This window comes from Tauraco erythrolophus, chromosome 2, assembly GCF_009769465.1.
Source record: "Tauraco erythrolophus isolate bTauEry1 chromosome 2, bTauEry1.pri, whole genome shotgun sequence".
Lineage (NCBI taxonomy): Eukaryota > Metazoa > Chordata > Aves > Musophagiformes > Musophagidae > Tauraco > Tauraco erythrolophus.
The window spans coordinates 12,025,234-12,040,513 of NC_141466.1; the positions used below are offsets into that span (position 1 = coordinate 12,025,234).

Genomic DNA, 15,280 nt, shown 5'->3' on the forward strand with positions numbered 1-15,280 from the left:
TTCATGTTTGTGTAAGATTTGTTCAAATCCAGAAGTAGGTTTGGTGTGATCAGATTAGTGCTTGATATTGATTTCAGAGACAAAATTAAATCAATTAGTGCTTCCATTAAATTTATCTTCCCAGACTGACTTCACTGGTGAACTCAGAGACACCATGTGAAACTAAAACCCTAAAAGAGACCAGTTCAGTCTGGTACAAATCTAACTTAATAAGAAATGAATAAAAATATTCTTTAATGCTACACAGTCTTCAAAAGAGCAAACACATACAGGACATCAAAGATGCAAGACGTGTGCTTGGCTACCCAGCCTCTACCTCTGCGCAAGAGTTGTAGAATCTGGATCGACAGGGAAAAATCAACATATTCCAGCTACAGTGAGAACGACAGCTTCAACAAGTTCATTCAGCAGCTTGCAGGCATATTTTGTGATGGATACAGAAACTTGACATTTTTTGCACTTCAGCAGCAAAGCCCTCCCTATGTACACGTGGTCAGGCACAGAGCCAGGATGGATTTCATCAGAATCTCCAATAAATCACCTTGCAACCACCCTGAGCTACCAAAAGACTACCTGGCAGCCAACATAAGTACTTTAAGGAGGCTAAAATCCTTCCACAAAACTTGTCAGATATTGCTATCAAAAACTGGAAGGAAAAAAAAAGCGCTTAGAATATCAGGAGGTAAATCCAGACTAATGATGCTGCAGCCTGTCAAGTGAAGGATACAGCTAAACTAAAGACTAACAGAAAGCTAAGGAAGTTCAACAACAACCAGCTACCACCTTCCAGTAATCTACAGGACATTAGCCCAGCTGGTAACTGTATAGTTTCACCAAAAAAAACCCCAATCAAAACAAACCCCATGCCCAAACCACCCAATTTCAGAAACTGTTTTTCAATGTTACATAGCTTTTCTCTGGTACCTTAACCATCTCTTCTGTTCACTGTTTTCATATAAAAGCAATCTGTGGAAACTAAAACAATCACCTGTCTTTGCTAATTGTTCTTTCTCTCAAGTTTCTTTATACAACAGCCCGAATTCATTGGAGAGAGTTATTTCACAAAGGCATCCTCCATAGCCTAGGTCAACTCGGGTAACGGCAATGCAGTCTCTCTTCCACCAGCGTAAGGAGGGGACCACTTGGAAACTGCTCTGATTCAGCCAGATCAGTCTAACCAAAAACAGTCTCAAAAACACCGATTTGAAATTTATTCAAAAGTCATTTCTCCTAAAAACAGTGCGAGACATTTGACTTCAGATTCCTTACAGACCAAAAAGGCCAGACACGCAGAACAGTTTCAAGTGCACTGCTTACAGGTACACACTGGGCATTAGAAAAATCCTTTGCTGTTTTTAAAGGGTTTAAAAGAAAAGAATAACACCAAACAATAAAACTCTTCTACCATTCCTCATTGGACTCAAGCTTCTCCTCAACAGAGCATACTCTGAGAAGTGCAGGCAGCCTTCCCATCCAATCGGGCCAAATTCAGCACGTACTGGTGCCATATACCAAGTCCTTTCGACACATCGAAGGTGCTGGCTTTGAGAATCGCTGTGCCCTTCTTCACAAATTCAGAGACTGGAAGGGCTCTCCCAGGTCCCTCACTTCTATCCCAAATATACAAACTCATGCTGATCTCTAGCCTAACTTAATTCATCGCAATTTTTATAGGTTGTCTTGTGCCAAAACTTGCTTAGAAGTGCCTACCCAACTTACTCCCTCTTGTGTTTATAGAGAGCAGTCATTTCTCCTCCCAGTTTTCCTTGTGCTAAAATAAAAGTTCTGCATCTGTGCCACAGTGCTTTTCTCCTTGTGGTCCTTCCTGGTTCCTGCCATTTTTCTTAAACCCTGATGCCCAAGATTCCAAAGAAAGCCTCACCACATACAACAGTGCCATTGCTCTCCTCTCTCTACTACATCCTCAAATTGCACTCACCTTTTTAGCAGTTCCATCATCATTAGCCACTCACATCAGCTGTCATCCATCATTAACCCAGATCTGCTGCCTCCTACTAACATTCTAACAATTGCACAAGCTCCTACTTGAAAAAAAATGCAAGTCAAAAAACCTCTTGCTCTTTCTTTTCACTATAAGGACTGATAAAAATTACCCTAGATCAAAACTCAACACAAGAAGCTAATGGTAAGCTAGTATCAGAAAACTTATCATCTAGTGCCAGTTCATTATCGAAGCAAGGAGACAGGAACCTCTCCTTGTCTCCTCCCCTTCCCCCAAACAAACCCAAGCAAACATCTCAATGCTTCTCTCTAAGAAACACGCTTCTAGCTTGTGAAAGTGTGGATTACATACAGCTTAAAAAGATTGTATATTCATTGTAAAATAGGCTTAAAATTTTTAGTAGTCAAAAGCAGTACATCTACAGAAACATAGTCAATTAGAGTGGAAAAGAATATACTGGAATAATAATTCATTGATTTTGGTTGTCTTCTTCAAAAAAACATGGGTTTCTTTGTACTTGTACCAACAAATAGCATGGCCAAGTTCAAAAAGAACCTTCACCAGCAAAGATCTCAAGATGATGCACACCAGTTCTTCCATGACAGTGCTGCACCTTGTTCTGTTGTGCAGTTTTAAAATCAGATCACATTTAATAACAGCCTTCAGCCATTGTCTATCTTTATAGAAAAACAAACCCCCTACCCCCAAAAAAGCTCCCACAACCCCCACATTAAAACCCAAAAATTCTTCTACCATTTTGATCTCTGCATTTTTTCACTTGTTATTCAAACAGGTAAGAAGCAACAAGGAGCTTCTTTTGAGAACTCTACGGTGCAGGGAAAATTTCTCTTTAAAAAATAATGCTGACACTTGGCACTGCTTGGCTGCACAAACTAAAGCTGTTGAAACAAGCAAGATCAAAAAAAGAGGTTCCTCATCAGCAAGAATATTCATATGAAAAACTTTACTTGTAAAACTGCCTTAGGAATAAATCTGTTCTATGTTATAAAGCACTCTGGGATGCTTTAAGATTCCAGCTAGTTCACAGCTTCTTATTTAATACAGCCCTAGGCAGTAGAGACCAGTGGGTACCAGCCTGGGCTGGATGGGGAACCTCTGTGCTGTGAGCAGCTCAAACGGACACTCTGGACCATGCTACCGTGCCTGTCCAAGAGCTGCGGGTGCAGACACACCTTCGGGCACTGGACAAGCCATGACTTCTGTCTGGGTTTTGAAAGAGGAAATGATGCAGCAACAGGACCAACTTGTAGGTTTAATTTCATCAAGCTCCAATGAAAACCTCCATGTGCTGCAGCTCCAGCTGCAGAACATCTTGAGCATGTTCTGTCCCCTTCCCTCGTGCTTTTTCAGTCGTTTTGTTCTGACAGGCTGTCACAGTTGCCAAAAAAAATGGCCCTGCTTAGTCATGGACATCTTATTTGGTACCATGTTGCGGTGGAATAAACATTTCCACGCTGTGCATGAGACAATTAGGAACTCAACAAGACTCAAAAAAAAAAAATTAAAAAATCATTGTGAAAGGTCACTTTTAAACCAGATTTTTTTTTTCTGCAGGTGGATCAGATGATGCAGAAACAGTAGGGAGCAAGTTGCAGGTTGGGGTGAGCAGCACTGCTAGCTAAAATGACTGCAGACCTTCATCTTTAAACAAGGTCTGCTTTTCTTGAATTAGAAAGAAAATGAATGAGATCTAGAACTCATTTTAGATCCCTAATTTACCAGAAGTGATGTCTTGGCCTTGCCTCACTACCTGTCTTGGCTTGGGTGGGGTCCTCATGAAGCATTACACTCTGGCATACTTCAGGTAGGATTTGCAGAGTTACCCTCACAAAACGAACAAGAAGTCAAGCCCTCACATGAAATACCTACTTCAAAGTCAGCAATGTTGATCAGTAATAGTCACAACTCACTGCAAGGAAGGTTTAAATCTTAAGAGACTAGGAAGATTCTAGTAATTTAAAATAAAGTTACAACTCCAGATAATGCCTTAAAAGAACGGGCATCTCCAGAAGTTTGAAAATTACTCTTTAAGTATTACTGAGAAATACAAGAGAAGCAAGGCTGAACGTGCTTTCCATTATACAAATGGGTGAAAATTTCTGAGGTTGCTTAATTTCCACTGCCCCTACGTAAGGAAAACAGGAACCACAGATATATGCATACTTTGAAATATCCAGATTTTAATAACGTGTTTCACTTCAGCCACTTTGAGAGCTAGATGGCTATGTATATGTCAATAACCTCAAGTTTCTAACAGCAACAACATTTAGACAGAACTTCCAGCCTTTTACAACAGATTTTCTGCCTTAATCTGAGTAAGATTAGTTCACCACAATAAAATATACTATCACCACCACAATTCTGTCTGGAGTTCTAACATCTACATTTTGTAGTTGGTACACGACACTTAGCAAACATGCCCCATAGTATTTGAATGCCCTTTTGTGGATTTGTCCATTCCAAAAAACTTTAAAGTTGCACATTTTTCCCCTTTTTAAGCTGCACGCTAATACTGTAAAATTAACTGAGCAGAGTTTCCAAGCTATTGCACAACTGAGCTGCACATGCACTTGAAAAAGTACTAAGCAGTTTACGTACTTGCTTCCGTAAGGCCTCTAAAGGAGTACTTCTAAGCAGACAAATTATACCTGGCACTGCACAGGTGCACTGGAATGGAAAGGCACAAGGTGTCCTCTCCCCAAAGCACACTCCTACAGCAAGCAACATTAAAACAGCTGAAAGCATTAAGCAGCCATTCCCTATCATTTCTTTGCCCCCATACAGCAGCAATAGTATTGACAATAGTGAAGCACTTCTTGCTTGTTCAGGAAAGATGCACCTCTGTAACCATGTCACAGATGGCATGCTGCACCTACCTACTCCATCCCTCTCTGCTGCCTATAGCGTACAGAAGTCTTCCAGCAGGCCAGCAAAACACTAAGTCATTATTTTCCTAGAAGTTCCATGCTTTAAACTGCGTTAAAAATCCATTACTTTTTTCTGCTTTTTAAGGTTAGATTTATTTCCTGCCCGCCCCCTTCCAAAAGGAAACCAGAAATAGACCTGGCCACCATTTATCATAATAACTGGCTAGTATTTAGCTGCAGGTTTAAAGACAGGCAAAAGATCCACCTCATATATGGAGGTTACCAGTCGTCTTGATTCCCTTTTGTTTTAGGACCGCTTATCCTGAGCAAATCCACCTTCTGGGGCAAACCGATTCTTACAACATCACCAAGCCCTTCCCATCCTGGTAATCATTTTCTTACTCTTCTTCCTTCCTCGTATTGTGTGAGCAACCCCACAGAGCCACATCACAACTGAAATGGTTTGGATAGGACTTCCCTTTCCTACAAGCTAAAGGGACAGAGTCATTCAGATCCCCATCCTACACCCCTGAGCTGATAAAACACCATTCCTATGAGATCAGGAAGCCACACCACTTAAACTAGAGGTAAATGCCTTTGCTGCCATTCATATCACGTCAGTGGTAGAAAATAATACACAACAGCACCAGCATGACCAGGCCTGAGAAAGTTACAACTTTGCCCCTTACATTTTCCACTACAATATCCAATATAGTTTGTACTGTTCTTAAAAACACCACTGGGGAAAGAAAACCATGGAAAGATAAAGATACAAAGAATATCACATTGAAATAATAAAAGTAAGAGAGACATTTGCCGTTTTACAACTGCACTACACAGTCTACTAGCAAGCTTGTAAGGAAGTAGGATAGCTTTAGAAATTTATCTTTTCATGAAATTGTAATCTAGGAAGCACACAGCCTTTCTCACAATTAAGTAAACAAACAGGAGGAACCGTACATCCCCACAGGCTTGTCAATGAAAAGATACACTGATCTTAAATTGAAGCAATGAGGTATCTACTAAGACAGATGTGGACTCCAAAGCCATTTCAATTCTGGTTCCAAAACTGGCTTAAACTACTGTTAAGCATCTGACCTTCTGCAGTGAAATCCATAAAGTTTTCTTCTCTAGGATTAAAGTCTTGAATTTGGTTTTCATCCTAATTTTTTCCTATTTCACTTACATTAAGCAACTGCTCTCACAAGGCTTATTTACCTATAAAACAAATTTATGTGCGTCATAGCAGAAAAACATACATTTAAGAACTGGCTATTCATCAGGAATGCTGTTATTTTTATGTTCACGTTAACTTCAAAATAAAATTAATTTCTTTGCCATACCAGAAATTTTTCAAGTACTTAGAAATGGACTCAAAAGTTAAATAACCTCTTCATCACTACACAAATTTGTCACATTTTCTATACTAGAAAAAGTCACAGATACTTGGCTAATAGAATCCTATAGACAAGGACTACTTTTTAAAATATAATTCATAAAGAAAGTATTAAAAAAAAAGCAAGAGAAACATGAGTGCAAGCAGCTAAAGTATACTCAAAGACAGATAAACCAGTGCGCCTGGGTGGGTAAGTAATGTCTGTCTTCACCAGTTTAAACGCTTTTGAAGAAATTATATCCCTTACAACCTAATCATTTTGACAATGTACTTACATCCTGGCCTTGTAAGATACATACTTTCCTCAAGCCTGGCTGGTTTAGACAGCAGGAAACAAGATATTTGTATAAGAAGAAGAGAGGAATGAAGGGCCAAGAGGCCCCAGAGCAGTTGGAAGAACAGTTGTTCTGGGTGGAGAAATAGAGGAATGGGGCAGAGGTGAGCTGAAGGCCGTCCCAACTCCCATTCAACTCCTTCATTTCTCTTTGTTTGGGCAATTAAAAACCAACAGTTCAGTTTTCAACTTATTTCACTTTAAAATCCCTGGACTGAGTCCATACCTGTGCCTGGTGGAAGCAGTAGGAGGGATGGCACGTGGCAGATGATCTCCCCATGGCTCAGCCTGTCTATGGTCCTCAATGCCAACACCACAGACAGACCAGTGAAGTGCAACACACTGGCTGCAGGAGGCAGCTGACAAGCAGGGCTTCTGCTTCACCGAAATCCTAGATTTTCAAAAGTAGATTTTAACTCAAGCTAAAACAAAAGCAGTTCTCCTTCATCTCTCACTGTGATTTCGCATTCATAGGAAGTCTTTACCCTTCAAAATCAACTTTATTATCAACACCAACAAATTCATGGCACCACTGTAGGATTCGTCATTTACCCTCTCTCCTTGCTACCAACATCAACAAATTCATGACACCATTTATCCTCACCACAGGAATTCAGGCTTTCCCCCATGAGCAAAACCCTTCCTGCAACTATTCAAAGGTGACGCTATCTTTTCTATCCCCAACATCTCTGATCCTACAGATGATCGTTTTAATGGAAATCATCTTCACTGGAAAAACAGCTACTCTTTTTCCCTTTCCTTCTATAACAGCATGGCTAAGAAATGATGGCCACATATTGCAGCTCTGCATCTGGCAAAGACTTATCCAAACAAGAGGAAATCACAAAGCGGTGGTATGTTGACAAGAGATTCTAAGGACACTAGGACAACTGGGCAGTATTATCATTCAAGAACATTGCTCAAAATTAGTTTTCTTTAAAAAGAATTTAAAATTATTTCCAGCAACACTTGATTTTGTAAAACTTTGTTCCAAACTTGAGTTTTGGCCCAAACCGGATCCATCAGCAAGCATTCAAGAGGGACTGAAAGCCACCTCTATGCCTAGTCAACTTTAATGCTTACAATCTTAAAAGTACTCAGGTGTCATCCTGAACCGTGACAGTAACCCTTGGGCAGCTGGCTATGCAGCACCATTTCAGCACTGGCACTGCATTCAAGTCAGAAGAACAGGACAGTCCTTCAGGAGCTGTTTGCTGAAAATGAGAGTAAAGAAGTTTAGGTGCTCCTGCAGCTTCCAGGCTGCTCACGGTTGATGGGTCACGTCTACCTGCCTCCTTCTCTTTCTACTCAGGAACACAGCCACCTTACAGTGGCTGGAGTGGCTGGTTTGGTTTAGAAAGTCTGTAATTTAGCAGGTAATAATAATATTGTCTTCTCCTGCACCTCTCTTCCTCCTTTGGAAACTTCTGTGTTTTTGCAATGTCAACTGGAGGCTGGTCACTCACCCTGCCATTACCTCCTGGTAGCCAGCCTGCAGCCGTCCCAGCAACTCCCTAGCTAGCGTTAGAGCATGTTTTTGGATTAATAACCCTTGCAAACACAGAGCTGTTCCCCCACTGAATGGCAGTGGCTCTTCTGAGCTCTAGTTTGACTCAGGGCACAAGCAGCTCATTAACCATCAGATGATTCAGTGTTTGGTGCCTCCATTTCTGCTGGCTGGTTTTCATCAGCAACCAGACTACAGCTTTGAAGGTGTATCATTTACATGATACAATCAGACACCTGAAGAGGCACACAGGTGTCAAGTCCCTCCAGCTCCAAGCCAGTACTCGTCTTAGGCAACACAGCTTGCTCCTAAATTATCCTCTTCACTACGTGGCTTTATAATCACATTCCCCACAAAAATCCTGACTAACAGTTTGCTACTTTCTTCCCCCCAGGTCTTCCACAAAGAGATCATGCACAGAAAACAAAGAGGTCAAAACCATGATCTCAGGCCACAGAGAGAGGAAGACTGGTAACAGGTCCCAGGCAGAGGGAAGACAACCTCCACATTTGACGGTGAGGAGAAGAGAGTAAGATTTTAGTCCCACCAAAACCATCCATGCACAAAACGCGGTTCGATGCAGCCTCTCCCCACCCCCAACAATCCCCTCTGATTTACTCATGGCCACTAATCTCATTAGAGTTCCTATAATTAAAGCACCATAATATCTGATCAAGAATATAGTATGCTGTTTAAATTAACTCACCCAAAGTCCTTTAATGTAAAAATGACTGTTCCAAGAGAATTATAAGTTTTACAAAATAAAGCATCACTAACAAGCAGTGGATCAAAACTGGATTATCAAGTTTCCTGATTTGCATGTAGAAAAAGCAGGCAGCCAAATCACCAAGTTTCTTTAAAACTTTTACAGCCACTTTACAGAAAAAGTGAAACAAGTATAGATACAATTATATCTATAGCTTTAAATATTTATTAGAGAAAATATTGTATTTTATAGATATTGGGAAACAGCAAACATTATTTTGGTCTAGTCAATACATGCTAAAAAACAAGTGAGATTTTTGTTCTGAATAGCACTTGACAGGTTTACAGATTAGGGAGATGAGAAAACATATATAAACCTTAGCCTCTTTACCAGTACGAAATAAGTTAAATACAAAAACCTAGTTAAACTTCAGGTCTTCTCCCTCTCAAGTCAAAATTCTTCCCATACCTATTTGTTTGTTTATAAAGAAAATTTCCAAACAAACCCCACCCCCATCACCTCCTAGACACACAAATGGACAAAAAGCAAAACCAGGTACAAATACTCCCTCTGACTCAGACACACAAGCAGCCGGGAGAGGTTAGGAAGTGAATCACTCATTTAGCAAAGCTATGTGTGCAAGCAGCTTCTGGAATAACCTGGGTTTGGTGCCATGTGAAATGGAGAGGAAGATGGGAACTGAAGGAGATGTGAACCCCAGTTCTTCCTCCCCCATGCCCAGTTTGTATGCTGGATGCACGAGTGTAGAAGCCCACAGCTCCTAGCCAAAGGGGACACGCTTGTTCCACCCTTCTGACCCCAACCTCGCTTGGCACGTGTGAGAGCCCATGGAAACGGCTTTTGTGAGCACCACAGTCCTGGAAGAGCACTGACATGTCAAACATTCACACTTTCAGCCTTATCCATTTCACCTTCATGATTAAACATAACTGAGAAGAATAGCTTTGGGTTGCATCGACTCCTGGAGACAGGGCTTGTTGGGACCTGACCCAGGCGGCTCTGTGGATCCACACCAGGTCCTGAGGTGCAAGAACCACAACCTCTTCCATGCTAACGCATCACCTGTACCTACCCCTCCCTTGATTTCTCTGGGTCCAAGAGAATGAAGTCACAGACTTTTTTTTTTGTCAACAGCAGATAAACTGGTCGTAGTCAGAAAAGCCCTGAGGAGTCTGCGAGCATTAGACCAGGAGAAAGAACAGCTAAATTGAGGCAGAGGTGAAGTTACGCAATTTACCAAAAGTCAGCCTCCAGATCGGCCTGGAGCTCCGGGCTCCTCTGCTAAGCTTCTGTGCCAGCCATTAAATCTTTGAAAGGGATTATGCAGCAAGGTGCTGGTGATAAGAAAGGCTGGATTTGACCTCCAAGGACCTTCCGATGTGACATTCCTTATTCAATTACCCTCATTTTCCAGCATGCCGGTAACCCTATGAGGAAATTCTGCAGTTGGAGTATTTTCATCTTCTTTTTAAACACGTCTAAAACTCCAGTTGATTTTCTGATCTATAAAAGGCTTCAAGGCAGAAGTTTTGATGCTGTTACATGTTTGCATAGAAAATGCAGAGTGCATTAACAGGGTTTTTACTTTGCTACTCCATTAAGCACCACTGCAGAAATCACAGTGAAACCGTCATCACGAACCCAGCTTTCTTCACTGGGAAAACATGCAGAGACATTAAAAGCAACATGAATCATTTTTAAGCATAGTACTTCTGCCAACATACTCCACATTTTCAGCATGAAAGACCACTCCTTCTCCAGAGACTTAGTCAGTGTCCTCTCAAACAAAGGGCACAGATTGCTACTTTTCTGACAAGGAAACCAGATCCAAACAATGTGTATTGCTGCTTGGGGTTTTGTTTTTCAGTTGCTTTTGTTTGTTTTCAATTTCAGGTACACTCCTAAATCAAATGGTGCCCAAACTGAAAATCTGTTAAAATTTTCCAACAGAAACCGCTTCTCAGTATTTACTCCTTTTAAACCTTTGGCAATAGTTGTTTTTTTCTTCGCTACACGAAGTGCTAAGTCTCAAAGATGAAAGGAGACTATTTCTAACCTATACTGCCCTCCACTCACCCTTCCCAGAAACTCCTCTAACATAACCGACATGGAGAAGCCTTTTTCTCTCTCCTCAGGATGAGTCACAGGATCCTTCCACAGCACAAAGGAAAGATACATCACTTCTTGTTCTTCTCAAAGAAATATCACTTTCTTGGTTTTTTTTCTGGTTTTGTTTTTGTTTTTTTTTTTTAAAAAAGGAAGATAGGGGAAGAACACACTGGACTTTAATATGACGGTATTTTGTTTCCTTTTACCTTGAACAAATTTATCAAGCAACTAAAATTCTGCCTGGTCATAACAGCATCTGTAACAACATGCCCACAGAAGCGCTCTGCTCCCTTCTCAAGATCAGTATCCCTGCTGCAGATTATCCCCTTCTCTGCATCCGTACCCCTGTCCCATCTTTTATAACTGGGAGTAAGTATCCATACGTCTATCTGCCAAGCAGACCTTTTAATAGCTGCTGGGATAGCCTTTGCAGAGTGCTCAGCAATAGTAGTGGCTTCCTCAAAGAGAGCATCCCTGCATCTGCATCCAAGAGCCACCCAATTCTAAACCCACTTCATGGGGCATATACCTGCCTCCCAGGCCAGCCAGCTGTTCCAGCCACCAAGCTGCTGGATCATCCTCCAAGAGTCCAGTCTAAAGCAGAGAAGAGTTCTTCAGTATGGCTTTAGCTACCGGATCACTTAACTTCCATTAGATCACTGTAAGCTACTCTCTATATCGCTTTAGCTCACAGTTAATACTGCACTTATTTCGGGTTTGGGCAGAATCTTGTTCTCATACAACTTTTTCCTAAACCTTGTAAGATCCTACACCCCTTCTTACTCAAAGGAAACAAATAGGACAGAACAGGCACATCTAGTAGCATTTCTACTATTTTAAACAAATTATACCCTACCCACCTCTTTTTCATCACTATTTTTTTTTTCCTTTAAAAAGGGGCTTAGGTAACCAAATTCAGCATTTATACCTACATTGCAGGCATTTGAATTTCATCACCTGAGGTGATCACTGTTGACCCTGCCTGGTCATTCTCTGAAATATTTTACTACCTGTTCTACCACAATACATTGTGTCAACTTGTAGAGCAGGCTGCAGGTACCTGCAAGAAGTCAAAGAAGACCACCCCGACATCACACCACTTTGCAATTTCCAGCTTCCAAGCAAGGCAATATTCTGACACGTGACCTCAGTGGCAAATATGAAGGTGGCACAAACGTGCACTGGCAATATACTCTACAAGCTTACTGAGAGCTTGCAGTCCATCACTTAACTACAAATTAAGCCATTCTGGGCTCTGTGCACGAAGTCGAGAAGGCTTATTAAGTGTTCCTGAGTTTCAGTGTTACAGGAGACATAAAAAACACAACTCCACTTCTCCCATTCACAAGTTCCCACGTTAAGCCCTTCCCTGTTATCTAAACATAAAGAAGGTGGTCCATAAAAACACTACTGAGTTTACTACTAGCCAAAACAAACGCTACCAGCACTAGTAAATGCTATGCAGGCTACCGATGCCCAGACAGGAGCACATGAGGAGCACACTTCACTTCAGCCAGCACGTGCAATTTCCAAGCAGTGAAATGTTCCCTGGTCAGAACAGCCCAACAACTATTTATAGTGCACGGGGGTAGCTGTAGCCTTCCATCCCGTCCCTACACAGGCAGCCCAGCAGGAGCACAGGCTGCCCCAGTACAAATCCCAGCCCAATAGATGTGAAAACTCATTCTACCACCAAACCAGCACGTCTCCACTGAGCATGTCCCAAAAGTTTCTGTTGAATGGAAAGATAAAGGTAGTAAGCAAAGGGTTGACTTGGTTTTGTTTTTCCCCATATACCCATACTTCTCCCATTGCTCTTTGGGTTTAGGACATGCCTACACCAGCGGCACAAACAATGCACGAGTGTTTTGTGATGCTAAACGAGCTACTAAAAACACTCGCGAAAACAGAGCTTCGCTTTCAAGCTGCTAATTTCAGTTTGAAACAGCAGTTCTGACTGACAAAACAGCGATAAAAATACAAGTAGTGAAGAGCTGCTCACCCTGGGTGGATAACCACCTGCCCAGGATGGAAAAGTTGTTGTGTTTTGGTGTTGTTCCCCCCTCCACCAAGTTCTTGTTTACTGTTGTAACTGTGATTCTTCACACAGAGTCACACAGACCCCCCGGCACGACTTTACTGCTACGTAACTGACACCGTACCGAAGCGCAGCACTCTCGGAGGAGCAGGCCGGAGCCCACCGAGGGCGGCCCAAACTCCCGGCCCCCAGCTCCCGGCGGCGCCTCAGAGGCAGCAGCTGACGCTCCCAAACTCTCTTCCTTATCGTTCTCCGCACTCCTCGTCAAAGGAAGCTGGTGCCGGCCACGTAACAGCAAGAGTTTGAGAATTCAAAGGGAATCGTTTTTAAAAGATGGGCAAGAGCCTGAAAACATAAAAGCGGCCGGCCCGACAGGCTGCCTAACAACGCGCAAACACTTCGGGAACAAACGGTCGTTAAATCAGCAGCTCTCGCGCAGGCGGCTGCCAAACGTGTTCCGTACGGGATGGGAAAGGTTTCCTACGCCGCACCACCCCACCCCACCGGCGAGCAGCTCCGCGCCCGGCGCGATGCTCACGCCTCAGCGGCGGGCCGGAGCGGCGACCGCTCCGTTTCACAGTCTTCCCCCTCGGCACAAGTTAGCGGCGCCCGCCGGCCGTACCTGGGAGCTGAGGTACCGCTTGAGGCATTCCTCGCACACCGCCTTCTTGCAGCAGGACAAGGGCTTGATGGGCTTCTCCTCCAGGCACACCCGGCAGCTCAGCACCAGCAGCGGCCCGAACTCCCCCGCGATCAGCCCGGAGAAGGGCTGGGGCAGCAGGTACAAGTCCACCACCTCGATGCTGCCGCCCGCCGACAGTGGGTCGCCGCCCGTCGCCACCCCGCGCCGCGCCGGGGGCTGCCCCACGCCTGGGCCGCCGCCTGGGCCGCTGCTGGGGGAGGCGGGGGCCGCCGCCGGCCGGTCGTTCTCCACGCAGTAGACGGTACAGTACACGTGCCGCCGGGGTGGGCGGCGGCGGCCGTTGCTTCCCTCCGGTCCCGGCCCCTCCTCCGCCAGCGCCGTCGGCTCCTCCGCGGCCGGCGACTGCTCCGGCCCGGCCGCCGCCTCCGCCTCCTCCTCCTCTTCGGCCCCTCGCCGCTCGGGGCTGGCAGCGGGAGGCGGCGGCTCCCCGCCTCGCCCTGGCCCGGCCACCCCACCGCCCAGGGCCGACTCTCGCGGCGGAGGCGGCTCGTCCGGGCCGGGGTCCCGCGGGTCCCCGGTCGGGCTCGGCGGCGCGGCGTCGGCCGCCCGCGGGGCGCTCAGCGAGCTCTGCTGCTCCCCCATCGCCGCCCGCCGCCGCTCCTTCCCATCCAGCCGCCTCCCGGCCCCGCTTCTGCTTCCGGGTCCCAAGCCCCGCGCGCCGCGGCCCGCCGCGCCGAGCCCCGCGTCGCTCGCCCGCCAGCGGGCGCCGACCGCCGCCGCCCGGCCTCTTCCCTGCGGGGCTGCGCGGAGAGAGCGGCGGGTGCCGCTCAGGTCAGCGCCCCCCGCGAGGTCCCGGCCGGAGCCCGACCCCCATGCCGGGGAGGACACGGGCAGCCGCCCCTGATGCCGCGGGGCAGCGCGCCCGGCCGCGCCTCGCAGCCGCCCCGGCCCGCCCCACGCGTCACCGCCCCCCGCCCGCGGCGGCCGCCCCGCCGGGCGCGCCCGCCCCCCGCCGCCCCTGCCCGCCCCCGCCCCGCGCTGACGCGGCGCGCTTTGCCCGTCCCTCGTCCGACCGTAAACACCGCGCGCCTGCCCGCGTGCCGCCGCGCGGCTGCGGCTGGTCGCGTGCCCCCGCGCCCCGGGCCGTCCTCCGCGCCGCGTGCCCGCACCTGCGGCCGGGCTGTCGTCCCGTTGGCCGCCGCTCCCCAGAAGTCGCCTCCCGCTCGAAAGCACGGGGAGAGAAGTGAGGAGGGGCGCTGGGAAGCAAACCCCCGTGGGACTTTCGTGACGCCTTTGTGCTCCGAGAGCGGCGTCTTCGGAGCAGCCCGTGGGGCGTCCGGTTAAAAACCGTCCCGGCGGAGACAGATCGGGCGCAGCGCCGTCCCTGCCGTGTGCCCGGAGGAACAAGCCGTGCCCGTAACAGCCGCGCGCCAAAAACGGGCGATACAGTGACATTCACAGAAGTAATTTCGGCGGTTAAAAACAGGTGGATCCACATTGGTCAGTCTGCCAGTCCCTCTGCTTGAAGACAGTACCTCCAGACCTTGACATCAGCAGTTACATCATCACGTCGGGCAGATGCCATGAAGCTGATCCCACAGTAGCAGAGTAACTTAACAGGGACTGTGCGGTTTCTATCCCAAACTTTGTCTGGAGTGTTAATGGAAGTTAATCA

General features: G+C 45.9%; 1 protein-coding gene across 1 annotated transcript in view; it reads right to left on the reverse strand.

Annotated features, from left to right (window-relative positions):
- The window catches only part of RNF217 (ring finger protein 217), a 60,349-nt gene extending 46,102 nt beyond the window's left edge, over window positions 1–14,247 (reverse strand). The window contains exon 1 of the mRNA XM_086632101.1: window positions 13,585–14,247. Coding sequence (XP_086488227.1) covers window positions 13,585–14,247 — 663 coding nt within the window. The remainder of the gene's footprint in view (window positions 1–13,584) is intronic.
- Between the last annotated feature and the right edge of the window lie 1,033 nt (window positions 14,248–15,280).